The 14851-nt window shown below is 38.2% G+C and overlaps 1 protein-coding gene across 1 annotated transcript in view; it reads right to left on the minus strand.

The window, feature by feature from the left end:
• Positions 1 to 2509: 2509 nt before the first annotated feature.
• The window catches only part of LOC103360021 (inactive dipeptidyl peptidase 10-like), a 48565-nt gene continuing 36223 nt past the window's right edge, over positions 2510 to 14851 (minus strand). Inside the window, exons 18-27 of the mRNA XM_008285645.1 lie at positions 13036 to 13134; positions 12812 to 12881; positions 11076 to 11204; positions 10923 to 10988; positions 10551 to 10605; positions 8372 to 8471; positions 7941 to 7999; positions 4325 to 4397; positions 4047 to 4120; positions 2510 to 2964 (exon numbers count right to left, since the gene is read on the minus strand). Of these exons, the coding sequence (XP_008283867.1) occupies positions 2836 to 2964; positions 4047 to 4120; positions 4325 to 4397; positions 7941 to 7999; positions 8372 to 8471; positions 10551 to 10605; positions 10923 to 10988; positions 11076 to 11204; positions 12812 to 12881; positions 13036 to 13134 (854 nt within the window). The 3' untranslated portion in view covers positions 2510 to 2835. The remainder of the gene's footprint in view (positions 2965 to 4046; positions 4121 to 4324; positions 4398 to 7940; positions 8000 to 8371; positions 8472 to 10550; positions 10606 to 10922; positions 10989 to 11075; positions 11205 to 12811; positions 12882 to 13035; positions 13135 to 14851) is intronic.

The following is a 14851-nucleotide window of genomic DNA, read 5'->3' on the forward strand; positions in this document are numbered from 1 at the left end:
AGATCACTTGTATTTTTGGGCTTTTTAATGTCGGAAAATTGCGTAGAACATATAGATATATTAATAATAGATCATTTATATATACATACTGTAGGTGCTAGTTATGTGTGGCGACTGTCTACCACAGGGGGCAGCGTTTCTTGGTGTGGCAGGGGGAGTTTATTTATTGCACAGGTGTTAGGAGCCAGGTAATCATGTATGGGTGTCGGGGAGATCAGACGGTTTTTACCGCTGTCGCAGCTCGCAGGCTCATCATCACCTCAACCATCGTCTACCATCAAGTAAGCACGTTTTAATTTTTGTAAACCCAAGTTGAATTAAATGGGAGAATCACCCGACAGCAGATATGGCCTGGACATTCATTCCTTCAGCGCACCCAGCTGAGTGGCCAATCAGCTGATCGTCACTACACATACAGTGATAGAAACTGTATTTAAACAGTTAAAAATTGTTCAAAATATATGTAATTCTAAAATAATTTTATAACAAACAAGTTGAATGAATGTGTTTTCAGTCATTTCCTGGCTTTTACTCATGTAAATATCCTTCATTAAACTAGAAATAATCTATAAATTAAAGGCTACACGACGTATTTTAACTATGGGAAATAACTGTATTTTTATAAGACGATTACTTTCTATTATTTTATAGTGTTTTATGGCACCCCAGCTCCAGGAACATTAACAGTTTTTCCCTGCAACAACATGAAAATGTCTTGTTATAGCATGAAAAGCTAAAAAATGTAATTATAACATTAAACGTTTAATGTTATAACATGAGTTTGATCTGTTTTTGGTTTTCTAGTGTGGCAGCAACACAGAGCAGAGAAATACGGATTTATCGTGTACGGAAATAAAAGGACATGACGTGACTTAAAACTACATTTTGTACAAGATGCATTTAAGCGTCTGCAATCACCTAAAAAAAAAAAAAAGAACCTTTTTACATGACAACAGAAAATATAAAACCTGCAGCAGATTTTTTTCCGCCATCGGTCAAATTTCAAAGAAAATGTTATCCCCAAGTGTCCAAACTATGAGCAGCTTTGGAGCGGCGAATTAATTCAATCCCATGAAACTCCTGTGCACCAAAAAAACTGGTGCAAAACGGTAAATATCTACTTTTAAAAGCAATAAATGAAGAAGTGTCCGTTTTAATGGCGACGAGGAGACAGAGCGCCGCGATGAAAGACACATAAACGTACAAGACAAACTGCAGGAACGTATTAAAGGGGATGTGAAGGCAACAGTATGCCCCAAAACACGTCCATGAAGCCATGATTTACTCTATAATACTGATATTTTTTTCTATTTCTCACTGGAAGCTGCTGTTTCTAACGATTTCACGTCCCACTGCTGACAGGCCAGATTGGTGCAACTTGCATCCAACTTTCAATATTTCATGAAGGAGCCTGCAGTCGATATTATGTTGTGCTAAAAAAAAAAAAAAAAATCCATTTAATTCCAGGCAAACAAACATACTGACAGGCGGTTTGACAGAGGAGGTTCATTCTCAGCCACTTCTCCTGCAAACTTTGTACACTAATCTAAACTGAAAAGGCCCCGAAATTCAACTTTTGCCTCCAAATTGGTTTTTGAAACACAATTTTCAGGATGTGGCAGCGTTTGAATCAGAACGCACAGCCCCCTCAGCTGAGCTTTAAAGTGCTAAAACCTGTAATAAATTACAGAAACTCATATAATTTCAAAAAGCAATCATGATTTGGGCTTTTTTAGTCACTGAAGTCCAACTAAATTCACTTTTTCGCCATTTAAAAAAAAAGCTGCTAACCTGTTTTAATAATTAAAAGTAAGAAAAAAGGGTCTGTGGAGTTTTTGTTTTCATCTGCAGGAGAAAAATGTAAATTAAAGTATTACATTTGAATTCAAACGCTCAATTTTTTGAGCTGTAAGTGTGTGAAACAGTTTTATATTTTTACTATATTTACAAATTTGACAAAAAATTACGTTCACGTTTGCAAAAATCACAGGACTTCTTTATTTATGGTGAATTTGCATAAATACTACAATACCCATGAGCCTCGGGGGCGAACAGTTAGCCACATGTGGTTCTGAATTCTATCAAAACTGATGCAGAACTAAACTTTAAATCTTATTTTTGCAGGCTGCTCAACAGCGCCATCTGTGGGAGAACCTGAAGCTCTGCAATTGGGCGTTTCTTGATGAAATGCACCCTGGGAGTTGTAGTTGACTATTTCATGCACCAGGCTTTCATCTTTGACTTTTACACATAAGAGCCAAACAGAAGTGAAGACTGACTTCTGTTTTTGCTCTTTGGTGGAGCTTTATGAGTAAGAAAAGCTGAGAACAGGATCTAAATAAGGTTCTTCTACGTAGACACATGTAGCTGAGAAAACCAAGAATTTATGGGAAAAACTTGAATTTTACCCTCCATTTTTCTTTTTTTTACCCTCAAGCTTACGTCTGACTTTGATATTTGAGGCTATAGAGAAATATTTACTTGTTTTTACTCAATCAGTTGCGTTTAAATGCAGCTGTGTTTCCTGCTAGCGTTTGTTGTGAAGAGCAGCCTGTTACAGGTGTTTGTTTGAAGAGCAACCATAGTTTGCAGAATTTGAAAAACCCCACAAGAGCGAGGCGTTTTCTGAGCTCCGTCCAGACAAAGGAGGCGACAAAACACACCGCGAGCTGAGCTGCTGATCTACCGAGGTGACAGACTAGTCCGACACGTAGAGAAGAAGCTTGTTTCGTCCATCAGACGCTGTACTACTGGTATAAAACACAAACACACACACACTCGGTCTACCAGGGGCAACATACGCTCAGAACACACGGCGGTAACCGCGGCGACGCCTCAGTCGTCGTCCCGTTGGTCGAGCAGTGATGACACGTCGAGCAGACATCCTCTGAAGTATCCAATCAGGGACTGAGTCAGCTGAATCTGGCTGTGTGTGGACAGGAAATGACCTTCGTCTGGGTAGATCTGAAAACACCACAGAGGATTATTCACATCAATACGCAGGTTTTTGACCCTTGTTTTCATCATTCATTCATTTGCGCAGTCATGTCCAAGTTTCTAGATCTATCTAGACTATTGACTCTTAGATGCATTAACGTCCGGGTTTTTGAGACTTTAATGCCTTAAAATCTATTTTTTTAAGGCCGTCTTGCGATAATATCCTGGTTTTTGGCATGTTGGTGGATTACTGACCAGGTTTTTAATGTATTTTTACTTAAATATCCAGGTCATTGATAGCTTTGAGCACTAAAGACCAGGTTTTTGACACTTTGGTGCATTAATATCCTGGTTTATCGTGTTCTTTTTTACTTAAATATTCAGGTAATTGACTCCTTGTGCAGTGATATCCAAGTCATTATAATATAATTATGTTAATATCAAAGTTTTTGACACTGTTGCTCCAATAGCGTCCACATTATTAACACTTTGGTCCAATAATATCCAGAATAATCTCACATTAACATTCAGGTTATTGATGCTTTTTAAAAATTTTTTAATACATATAATATTTTCAGACAGTGAGAGAAAATGTTAGAATTCATATTTTTCTGTCAATTCCCTTTTATTGTTTTCTTCTGAGAACGGAAGACTGACGCTGCTGTCATGTGGCAAACAGGAAACTACAGCTGCTTAGCTTCGCATAAAAGCTAGCAATACAGGCAAACAGCTAGCCTGTTGCTGCACCTATCAGCCCCTCTAAAGCTCAATAATTATATATTTCATTTGTTATAAAAAATAAAACTCCAGGCTAAGTTATGCTAAGCTAACTGCTAACTCTGATGTTACACATGATTTATAAGGTTGTTTATAAATATACTGAAGTTCACAAAATGCTCCTTTAAGGCGAAACAAAGTCACAAAAACATGTGTTAAGGGGATATTTTGTAGTATTTTCTTAAAAGTCCATCATCCCACATGCAACTGGAGCCTAAAGTACGATTTACAAATATTCACAAACCAGGATATATAAATGAAACCTGTTGACTGTTTTGTCTCCTGCTTGAGCTGAAGGTGTGTTTTTTTACAGGATGAACCGTGTTGTTTACCTGCATAGTGTAGTTGGCTCCGATCTTTATCAAGTGTTTGATGAGCTCTGCCGAGTGCTGGAAGTGGACGTTGGCTGCAAAGACAAACATGCAAATCAGTGTCGGCCAGGTTAATTCAACAGCCGCATAAAAGCTCTCATTAAAGCTGCGTTTTTAAAGCTCCGCGCTGTAAAGAGGCTCATTTCAAAGGAACACAAACAGAGAGCTGCCTTTAATAAACACAACACGGGTCACAGTGAAGACGACGTGTTGTGTTTTCGATGGAGGGGACGTCGTACCGTCAGCGGTGCCGTGAGCCAGAAACAGGGTTCCTCCCTGCAGACCTTTCAGGCCGGGCAGCGCTTTGGAGGCCTGAAGAACAAGAACAGAATATTTAAACTGTGTACATCAGTAACGTCACATCATGCCGTTTGATGCGGGAGAGTTACTGGAAAAAAGCGTAAAAAAAAAGTGACTAAAATATGTTGCTTTAACGTGTAAACTCCATTTTGCTGATGTTGGAAGTGGAGCTAATGTTGATGATTAATGGAAGAAGAAAGAAAAAACTAATGATTTCCTCAAGAACTAATTTGCTGGAATTGTAACAGATTTTTGTTTTTTTCTGTGACATATAAGATAGATTTACTGATTTGGACATTAAAAAATTGTTTAAATAAAACAAACTGAGATAATTTGAGGAAAACAGACAAAAGTGACCCAAAGACACAAAAAGATGGGAAAAAAAAGGACAAAAAAATTGAAAAATAACAAAAAAATTTGAACATGCAAAAGGCTGACAAATATGACAACACAAAAAGACGAAAATAAATGAGAAAAGAGACGCAAAAACGACAGACGAAATGTACAGATAGACACAAAAAGATATAAAAAGGACACAAAGACTGCAACAATAATAAAAAGGATGCAAAAATAAATAAATACATAACGGATGAAATCACAAATTGAGACATAAAGATGCAAAAAAAGGGAAAAAAAAAGAAAAATAACCAAAAAAATTAGAATAAACATGCAAAAGATTTATAGAAAAATATGAAAATGACATAAAAAGATGAAGAAAAAAAAATAAGAAAAGAGATGCAAAAATGACAGATAAAATTTACTGACGGACACAGAAACTGCAAAAATAACAACAAAAAAATATAAAAAAATGCCAAAGATTAATAGACAAATATGACAATGACATAAAAAGATGAAAAAAAAGAGAAAAAAGGTGCAAAAGTGACAGATTAACTGTACAGATAGACACGAAAAGCAAAAAGGACACAAAAACTGTAAAAATAATTTTAAAAAGATGCAAAAATAAATAAATACATAATGGATGAAATTACAAATCGAGACAAAGATGCAAAAAAAGTACAAAAACTGCAAAAATAACAACAAAAAATAATAAACATGCAAAAGATTTATAGACAAATGTGACAATGAAACAAAAAGATGAAAAAAATAGAAAAGATGCAAAAAGGACACAAAAACTGCAAAAAAACAACAACAAAAAAATGCAAAAAATATTGACAAAATTACAAATAGACACAAAAAAATTCAAAAATAACAAAAAAAAAAGCAGAAATAATAAAATACCAAAGTGGTATTCAGTAAAAAAAAAAGAAGATTTAAGTTAAAAAATTAATCAAAAAAGTTTAAATGTTAGAGTTAACAGTATTGTTTAAACTTAATTTAAATATCTGCTTGTAGCTTCAGTCATTTTACAAACAGTGGTTTTAATCTTATCACCGACTTCTCAGTAAAAACAAATGCGTGAAGAGTGAAAATCGTTCCTCTCATATGGTGTGTTGTTGACGTGTGAAGCACATGAACACTAGAAATCTTTGCGATAATGAAGCTAAAAACAGAAAACTCCCAGAAATCTTGCATAAATATTTCCCTTTGCAGTGCCGGTGTGACTGTGCAGAAGCACACGTTGCATTCAGCGGGAAACAAGACTCCAGATTGCATTTGGGTTTGATGCTCCAGGGAGAGCGTTTAGCCATTTCCTGTCATTCAGTTCCTCCCAGCTGGGATTCAAACGGGAAGGTTTTGTGACCGCAGCCAACCGCCGGACGTTTCCTAACCCATTTCTGTGCGAGAGGACGGACCGAGCGGTGACGTCCTGCTGATTATTGTCTGATCAGATGGTGTCACATTCCCCTCCTCTGGATGTCATTAACAGCCTCCTCCTGCAGCGACGGCCACAAAAATAGAGCGGTGGCCCAGTTAAAGGCAACCCACTTAGATAAAAACACACTTCAGCTGCAACCTTCACTTGGAGGACGACTGTGTAATGTTGTTTTTAGCTCACACCGCTGGCGCTTCCCTGTTCCTCGTGTTTGTGAGGAGGAGGTTCGGAGCGTCGCTGGTGGCCACTCGCTTTATTTTCAACCGACCGCCGCTGTTTTGTTTGTGAGGTGAACCGAAGCAGCCAAACATTTTCATTAAGACGTGCAGTGGCCTGTTTTACAGAGCTGTGACCTCCATCTCTCCCAAAAAAAAAAAATCGCTTTCTGTGGGAAGAAAATGGGCTTCAATCTAATTTAACCATCTGAACTCCAAGCAGCAGCTTCTGGGAGGTTTGTTTTCTGGACTCCTGTTGCATTTTTCCTCACGGTGGGCTCATTTTTCACTGCAATACAAAGTCCTGCACCTCTATGGAAACAGAACAACCAGGACTAGAAGGAGAAAAAAGTCAGAAATGCGTCAGAGACATTAAAGATGACAAATTTAGACAAAAAAGATGCAAAAATAACAGAAAAAATACAGATGGTCCCAAAAAAAGCAAAAAATAACAAAAAGATGAAACAATAACTGACAGAAATAATGAATGGATGCAAAAAATAACAAACAAAAGCGACAAATTTAGTCCAAAAAAATGCAAAAATGAAGCAAAAATGCAAAAATAAAAGCATGCAAAAGTAAACAGACTTCTCTGTTTTATCAAATGACACAGATGATGTAAAACAGGCAGTAATTACAAATAGATGCAAAAACAGACGCACATGACAGACAAATACAACATGATAGAGACAAATAACTGATGCAAAAAATAGCAGACAAAAAAGAAAAGATTCAAAATGATGTAAAACCAAAAGACAAAAAAATAAAAACATACACAAAAAAGTCAAAAAAGGACACAAAAACAAAAAATAAGGCAAAAATAACAAACATAAATGCAAAAAACAACAAACAAAAGCGACAAATTTAGCCAAAAAAGATGCAAAAATGAAACAAAAATGCAAAAATGAAAGCATGCAAAAATAAACGGACTTCCATTTTTATATCAAATGACACAGAAGATGTAAAACTAACAGGCAGTAATTACAAACAGATGCAAACAGAAGCAAAAACAGACGCATATGACAGGCAAATACGACATATAGAGACAAAAAAAACAAAGAATAGACAAAGAAAAGATGCAAAAAGCTGCAAATAACAAACATAAATGCACAAATAAAAGAAAGAATGCAAAAAATAACTAACTAACAGGAATAACTACAAATAGATGCAAAAACACACAACACATGACAGACAAATACGACATATAGAGACAAAAAACAGATGCAAAAATAGCAGAAAAAAAAGAAAAGATTCAAAATGATGTAAAACCGAAAGACAAAAAAATACAAACATACACAAAAAGCCACAAATAAAAGAAACAATGCAAAAACTAACAAACAAAAACTCCAGACTTCCATGTTTTATCAATATTTTTCAAATAAATAATCAAAGAAATGTAACTTTTTCATGATATTCTAACTGTATCATACGACACAGTAGACTGACTTCTCCCTACTTCTTCACGGTTTTTCTGTTTCCATGGAGGACTTTACTTTGCAGTGAAAAACGAGCCACAGTGGGTGAAAATGAGGGTTAAGAGACGGACGACTGGTAAAAGCAGCTCACTTCGTATTTACTCTCATCAGTCGACGGCGATCCGAAGTATCTCTCTGAGGAGGCCGAGGCTGAAACAGAAAAATAAAGAAATGTTATATGTTTTTACATGTATGAAGTGTTTAAACGTCTCGTTCAGGACCTATAAAGTCGTTTTCCTGCTCAGCCTTTGTTTGAAGCCGAGGCTCCACAGCAGCACTCGGCTCTATTAAACCATAATCACATCCAGCAGGATTCTTAATGCCGAGAACTGAGCACAGCTTTTCATCCTCAACTTCAATAAGCCTGGATTCCCCACAGCAGAACCGAAGGGTAATTAAAGTCACATTACGCTGACAATACCTATGAAAAAGATCATGTAGGGAAAAAAAAAAGAGTGCAGCAGGAACAGAGCTAATAAATATTTCCCTGCAGCCTTAGAGATGAAGTGGATCCTGGCTCACCGTACAGCGTCCAGTCGGTGATGGGAGCCTGAGCTGCTGCACATCTGATCAGCTTCTCCGTCGACTTCAGCATCATCAGGGCCAGGTAGCCGCCGTAGCCCTGCTGGAGACGCTGCAGGTTAGCTTAGAGAGCTGCAACACGCCTGGTTGCAGGATGTTCTGCTGGGAAACCTCCAGTCCTGCATTCATGTGAATGTTACCAACCACCTAAACATCGCTGCAGATCCACATTAGCCCCTGAAGCAGGACCCTGATAAGCTGTATAAACTGCTAAGGAACACCACGAGGAACACGATCAAGAGTCCAAAAGCGCAGATCGCAGTTCAATCGAGCAACCACAGTTTGTTTTAATGGTGTGGCTCCACAATACACAGTACTACTACTCGTGCTACTGCTACTACAACTGCTATCAAAGCTCATTTTAGCTACATATCTACTGCTTCTACCATCAAAGCTAATGTTAGCCATATTAATAGTGCCTGCTATTACAACTACTATCAAAGCGAACATCAGCCACATTACAACTACTACACTCAAAGCTAATGTTAGCCACTTACTACTACTACTACAAAAGCTAATGTTAGCGACATTACTACTGCCTGCTTGTACAAATACTACCAAAGCTAATGTTAGCCACATTACTACTGCTACAATCAATGCTAATGTTAGCCACATTACTACTGCTACAACTATTACAATCAAGGTGAATGTTAGCCCCATTACTACTGCTAAAACTACTAGCATCAAAGCTAAATTGAAGCTACATTAGTACTGCTACAACTAATACCACTAAAGCTAATGTTAGCCACATTACTGCCATAACAATCAAAGCTAATCTGAGCGACATTAGTACTGCTACAGCTACTACCATCAAAGCTAATGTTAGCCAATTCCTACTGCTACAACTACAACCGTTAAAACTAATGTTAGCCACATTACTTCTGCTAAAACTACTAGCATCAAAGCTAAATTTAAGCTACATTACTACTGCTACAACTACTACTATCAAAGCCAATGTTAGCCCCATTACTACCACAACAATCAGAGCTAATCTGAGCGACATTAGTACTGCTACAGCTACTAACACCAAAGCTAATGTTAGCCACATTCCTACTGCTTCAACTGCTACCACCAAAGCTACATTACTGATACTACCATCAAAATAAATGCTATCTACATTTCTACTACTACCATCAAAGTAATTGTTAACCACATTATTACAGCTACTACTACAGCCATAATTACAACTACTACTGCCACTAGTACTGCCACCATTGCTACTACAACTACTGCCACTGCTCCTACTACTAATGCTAATTCTACAGCTACTACTGCAGCTACTGTTACCACAACTACTACCACTGCCACTGCTACTGCTACTACTACTGCTGCTGCTAATGCTACTTCTACAACGACTACTGCAGCTACTGTTACCAATACTACTACTACATATTACTACTGCTGCCACTCATACTACTGCTACTAGAACTACTACTGCTTCAACTACATCATAGTTAGTGCTAGCTACATTAGCCATACAACGTGCTAACAGTAGGGATTTTCCTATTGTTGTGGGGACATGACCATTAATAATAACAGTAATCAGTAAGGTGTTCAGGTCCTCTGATGCTGGTAGTGCATGAAGACTCTTGTGTTCACTCTTGCAGCAGAACATTTAGTGATTTTTGATCATGGCTGAGACATTTTAGAGTTAGCAGAAGCAGCTAAAAAGCTGAATAAAATTGCTTGTGAAGCTGGGAGGGTAGAGGAATGTCAAAAGTAAACATCCTTATATCTTAGAAGCTTTAATTTTACACTTTAAAGTTTTTAACTCAATAAAAATGGGACCTTTAAAGAATCAAAAACAATGCAGAGTATTGATGCATTGCCCCACAAGCTGCATCATATTCTTGTATTTGATAAAACTGGAGCCGTCTTTACCACTTCACAGGCTGCTGGGGAGTTCAGTCTACAAAGAAAAGCATCCTATTTTACAACTTCTTTATTTGTAAAATCTAAAATTGCAACACCTACGTACTACGGATGAATAACTCACTCTGACACGTAGCAGAGTGGGAGGATAAAGTGGAATAAAACACTCAAGTAAAACATCTCACAACAGTCATTAAAGGGAGGTCTCCATACATCATGAACACGTCTGAATGTTTGACCCACGAACCTCTCCGAAGACTCCGACACGAGTGCGATCGATGAACGGCAGCCTCACCAGGTATCTGAAAAAAAACACAGAACAGGAGGTGTTTTAAAAAGCAGACACCAACCAGACGAAAAGGAGAAGATCTATTTTTACATTTTGTTCCACTGAGCCAAAAGCAGCATGAAGGTCGAAGGTGGAAGCTACGAGGAATCACTGACAGGACCGATGTGACGTTTGCACTGATCAAGAAAAACCAGCAGGAGGAGGAGTGTTGAACCACATCAGTGGCAAAAGCTGCTTTTTGTGTGTTTTATGCAGCTTCGGTTTTCAGGAACATTGAATATTCTGTACAACAAGTTGTCTCTGACTGACAGATGTGCAGATGTTACGTACTGCAGAGCTGCGATCTGGTCGTCGGCGTCCACAGTGCCGAGCCGCTGATGGACCTGCTGTAGGACCCTTGAAGAAGACACAAAGACCAAGTCACAAAGTGGAATCTGGAGCTTCAGCAGCACAAATCCTGCTTCGGCTACCAAGACTCTTCACCTTTGACCTCTGAAGCCCGACCCCCTGCCGTCCAGTCGGGCCACGATGACCTGATCCAACCCGACCAGCACCCGGTCCCAGTCCAGGCCGAACTCCTCCGTCACCGCCTGGTCGCCCGGAGAGCCGGTGCTGTCGGGACCAAAAGTTAAGTCACACTTACTCATAAAAAAACATTTTAATTACGTTTTCTTACAACCATTTTACGTCTTCCACTCTTGAATTTAGAGGGAAATAGTGCAGCTTTCACTTCTTAAGTTTTCAGTTTCTTTCGAGATTTTGTTTTTTTTAATTAAAATAAATAAACAAATATTATCTACACAGAATATTTCACCACAAAAAGTTTATTTCAGACCATTTTACTGCACAACTATTCATCCTTTAAGTACATTTAGGTGAAAATACTTCTGTACTTTTGCTCATTTTTGGAATTCTTAACTTGTACACAGTAGTAGAGCTGCAGAGTTAATCAATTATTCATCATAATGTTGGCTCCAACAATAAATAATCTCCTGAAACAAAACGCTTTGCTCATAGAAAACAATCCATGCAGACAAAATCACTTGGTTTCAACTTTATTTTTTCCCTGTGAGACGTCCACCTGATGTTTTTTTAGTTCTATAAACTCTTATTTTTACTTTTTGTGGTTAATTTGCATTTTTAGTGGTTGACTTTAATCTTTTTGTAGGTATTTTACATGTTTTCTGAGTCTTTTTGCATCTCTTAATGATTAATTTGAATGTTTTTCTTGTAGTTTTACAACTTTTTCTAGTTGTTTTATATATTTTGCATTTGTTTTGCATCCCCTCATGTTTGTTTTGCATCATTTTTTTGTTACTTGCATTGTTTAAAAGGGGTTTTACATATTTTTGTAGTTGTTTTGCATTGTTTTACAACTGTTTTGAATCCCTTTGTGGCTGTTTCACATATTTTGTGTCTGAGTTGCATCTTTTTATTGTTGTTTTATATCTTTTTATGGATAACTTGCATCTTTCTGCAGTAGTTTTGCATCTGTTTGTGTTTGTTTTACATCTTTTTGCATTTGTTTTGCATCTCTGTGTTTTTCTTGCATCATTTTATGGTTGCTTGCACTGTTTTAAGATGGTTTGACATCTTGATATGATCATTTTACATCTTTGAAGATTGTTTTGTGGTTGTTTTACATCTTTTGTGGTCGCTCTGCATCTCTTCAGAATTCTAAAAATACTATTTTGATCACGGATAAAGTGCCTTTTTTTCTAAAATGAATTTTGGTCTAACAATGTGGAAAATACAATATTTCTCTCTGAAATCTTGTGGAGCGGAAATAAAAAGCAGCATAAAATGGAAATGCTCGTGCAAAGTACTGCTACCTCTAAACTGCACAAACATGAGTCTCCTCCTCTGGCTAAAAATACTCCAAAGTACGTGTCCAGGGTTTGTCCTGGATGGTGAATTTAACTCACAGGCAACTTGCAGGGAGAATAAGCAAAGAGGCTTTTGTGTTTGTGTTGTGCATATTCTCAGTTTTATCAACATTCATGTGCCGGTGTTACAATAATGACTTGACTGTTGCAAAGACATGACATCTGTGTTTTCCTCTGATTTATTTTCACGGTTATTATGTAAAAACGTGTCCGACAGCCTGCAGCCACAGACCGGCGTTTCACTTTCACTTGTCCTCGCTGAATTTGGCCTTTGAAGCTCGCCGATTAACACAAATGAAAAAATGCAAATGTAATAAAGCGGAGACGGCTTACACAATTAGGAGGAGGCCGTAGAGGAAAGTCTCCGAGAAGTCTGGAGGATAGACGAGCTTCAGAGGCAGCTCTGTGAGGGGAAAAACACAGGAGAGGTGACCGACGCAGGATTGGAAACAGGAAAACAGGTGCAAACGCTCGTGTGATTTACTCCGCAAGACGCTCAATTAGCACACGACGCTCACACGACGCTAACGCAGCTGCTCGGGGCAGATCATTCCTACCAAAGTTGTCATTAGCGATCATCCGGATGTCGGCCTGGACCGTCCTCCTGGTCTCCAGCGCAGATCGCAGAGGAAGGTTCTTCTCCAGGATGAAATAGGCTGAGAATGACAAATGGAGTTCATCAGGATACAACAGACGCAGCCGACGTCCATTAAAGGCTCAGATATGAGAGTCTGTGATGATATTTGTGAACTGTGCTGTGGCTTTTCATTGATTGCTTGATTTATCTAAATATTAGTTTTAGGAGCAGGTCTCAGTTGCATCATGATGGTGGTTTATCAAAACATGTTTCCCACAAGATCCCAAGATGACAAATGTCTAGTTTCAGGTTAGTTAAAACAGAAAATATTCACATTTAAGAAGCTGCAATCAGAGAAATCAGACTATTTTTTGCTATCAGAAAATCATTCAAGCTGATTAGGTGATTATGAAAACGGCTAATTTATTCAACTAATCCATGATTGGCTGCAGACGGTTAATGGAGTTCATGATTGAAGAAAATAGGTCGTATTAAAGATGTCAGTTTTGATTTTAAGACGGTGTCATGGGGAATTTTCACGATCTGGGACATTTTAGAGCCAAAACAACAAAAAATATCAGCACGTTAAATAAAAATCTTTAGTTTTTGACCGTAAGAGCACCAAAAATATAGATTTTGCTGTAATTTCTCTTGAATTTAGGCTAAAATCACGTATCTACTTCATAAAACCCACCAAAAAGTCTAACTTTAGGGGAAAAAAACACCAAAATGACACGTTTAATCAGAGAAACAACCCGTAAAAGCGGACAGAATCGTTCATTTTCACTTTTCTGACGCTGAACCACTCATCTGAAAACAACCAAATCAGAGCTTAAAATCGGGATATTTCATTAAAACCCCTTTATTCTATATTTCTCTTTTAAAATATTTACCAAAAACAAACTGCTTGCTTCAACTACATGCTGTAAAAAACAAAAAACTCTGTGGTTTTTGGGGCAAATGGCGGACTCCGCTGCAACCAAGAGTCACTTCACAAAAATTCAGGGACTATTCAGTTGAACTGCAGGATGTGTTTAGAGGACAGAAGTAGAGAAACTAATTAGAAAAGCAAACACTAAATTATCTAGAGCATGTGGAGCCACTGTTTTGTTTTCTAGTATTGGTCATGGTCGTTTCCATAGAGATGCAGGACTTTGTATGGCAGTGAAAAATGAACCCAGAGTGAGGAAAAATGCAACAGGACAAAAAAAACACCCAGAAACTTGTTGGTTAACATTAAAAAACCAGCTGACTGACTGCTGCAGCTCTGCTCTGTCTGTATTTCCTCACGATTCCTCTCGTGCATGTTGTTCTCGGCGCTCCACAAACAGCCGGCTTTCTGCTATTCGAGGTGAGAAGTCAGAATAACACCGTTGTTTTGCACGCCGATTCAATTTAAACAAAACAAAAACAAAAGCGGCGTAATTCCACCTTTAATTCACGGTTATTAACCTCGTCCTGCCTCGGCGTGACAGAAAAAGCTCTCGCTGGCGTGAGTCACGGCGTTTTCGAGATGACGAAGGAAGCGCAACTGACGCAGCTCGTGCTCATCGATTCGTGTTTCCTCTCGGCGAAGGTGAATCGTGAGGTCGAGCAGAAGCAAAGACAATGCAGACAACGGCCCGCATGAAATATTCAGCTCCCCATGCAGAGGCCACGGAAGGCAGGACGGCATTTTTATTTTATAACCGCTAATCCACAAAGTGGGCCGGCGTCCTGCGCGGTGATGTCCCAGCAGAAGGAACAAGCCTCATAATATGAATGTTTCTATGGTCCTTCTGCAGATCTTTGTGGAG

This window comes from Stegastes partitus, unplaced genomic scaffold (assembly GCF_000690725.1).
Source record: "Stegastes partitus isolate 25-593 unplaced genomic scaffold, Stegastes_partitus-1.0.2 Scaffold412, whole genome shotgun sequence".
NCBI classification, from domain to species: Eukaryota; Metazoa; Chordata; class Actinopteri; family Pomacentridae; genus Stegastes; species Stegastes partitus.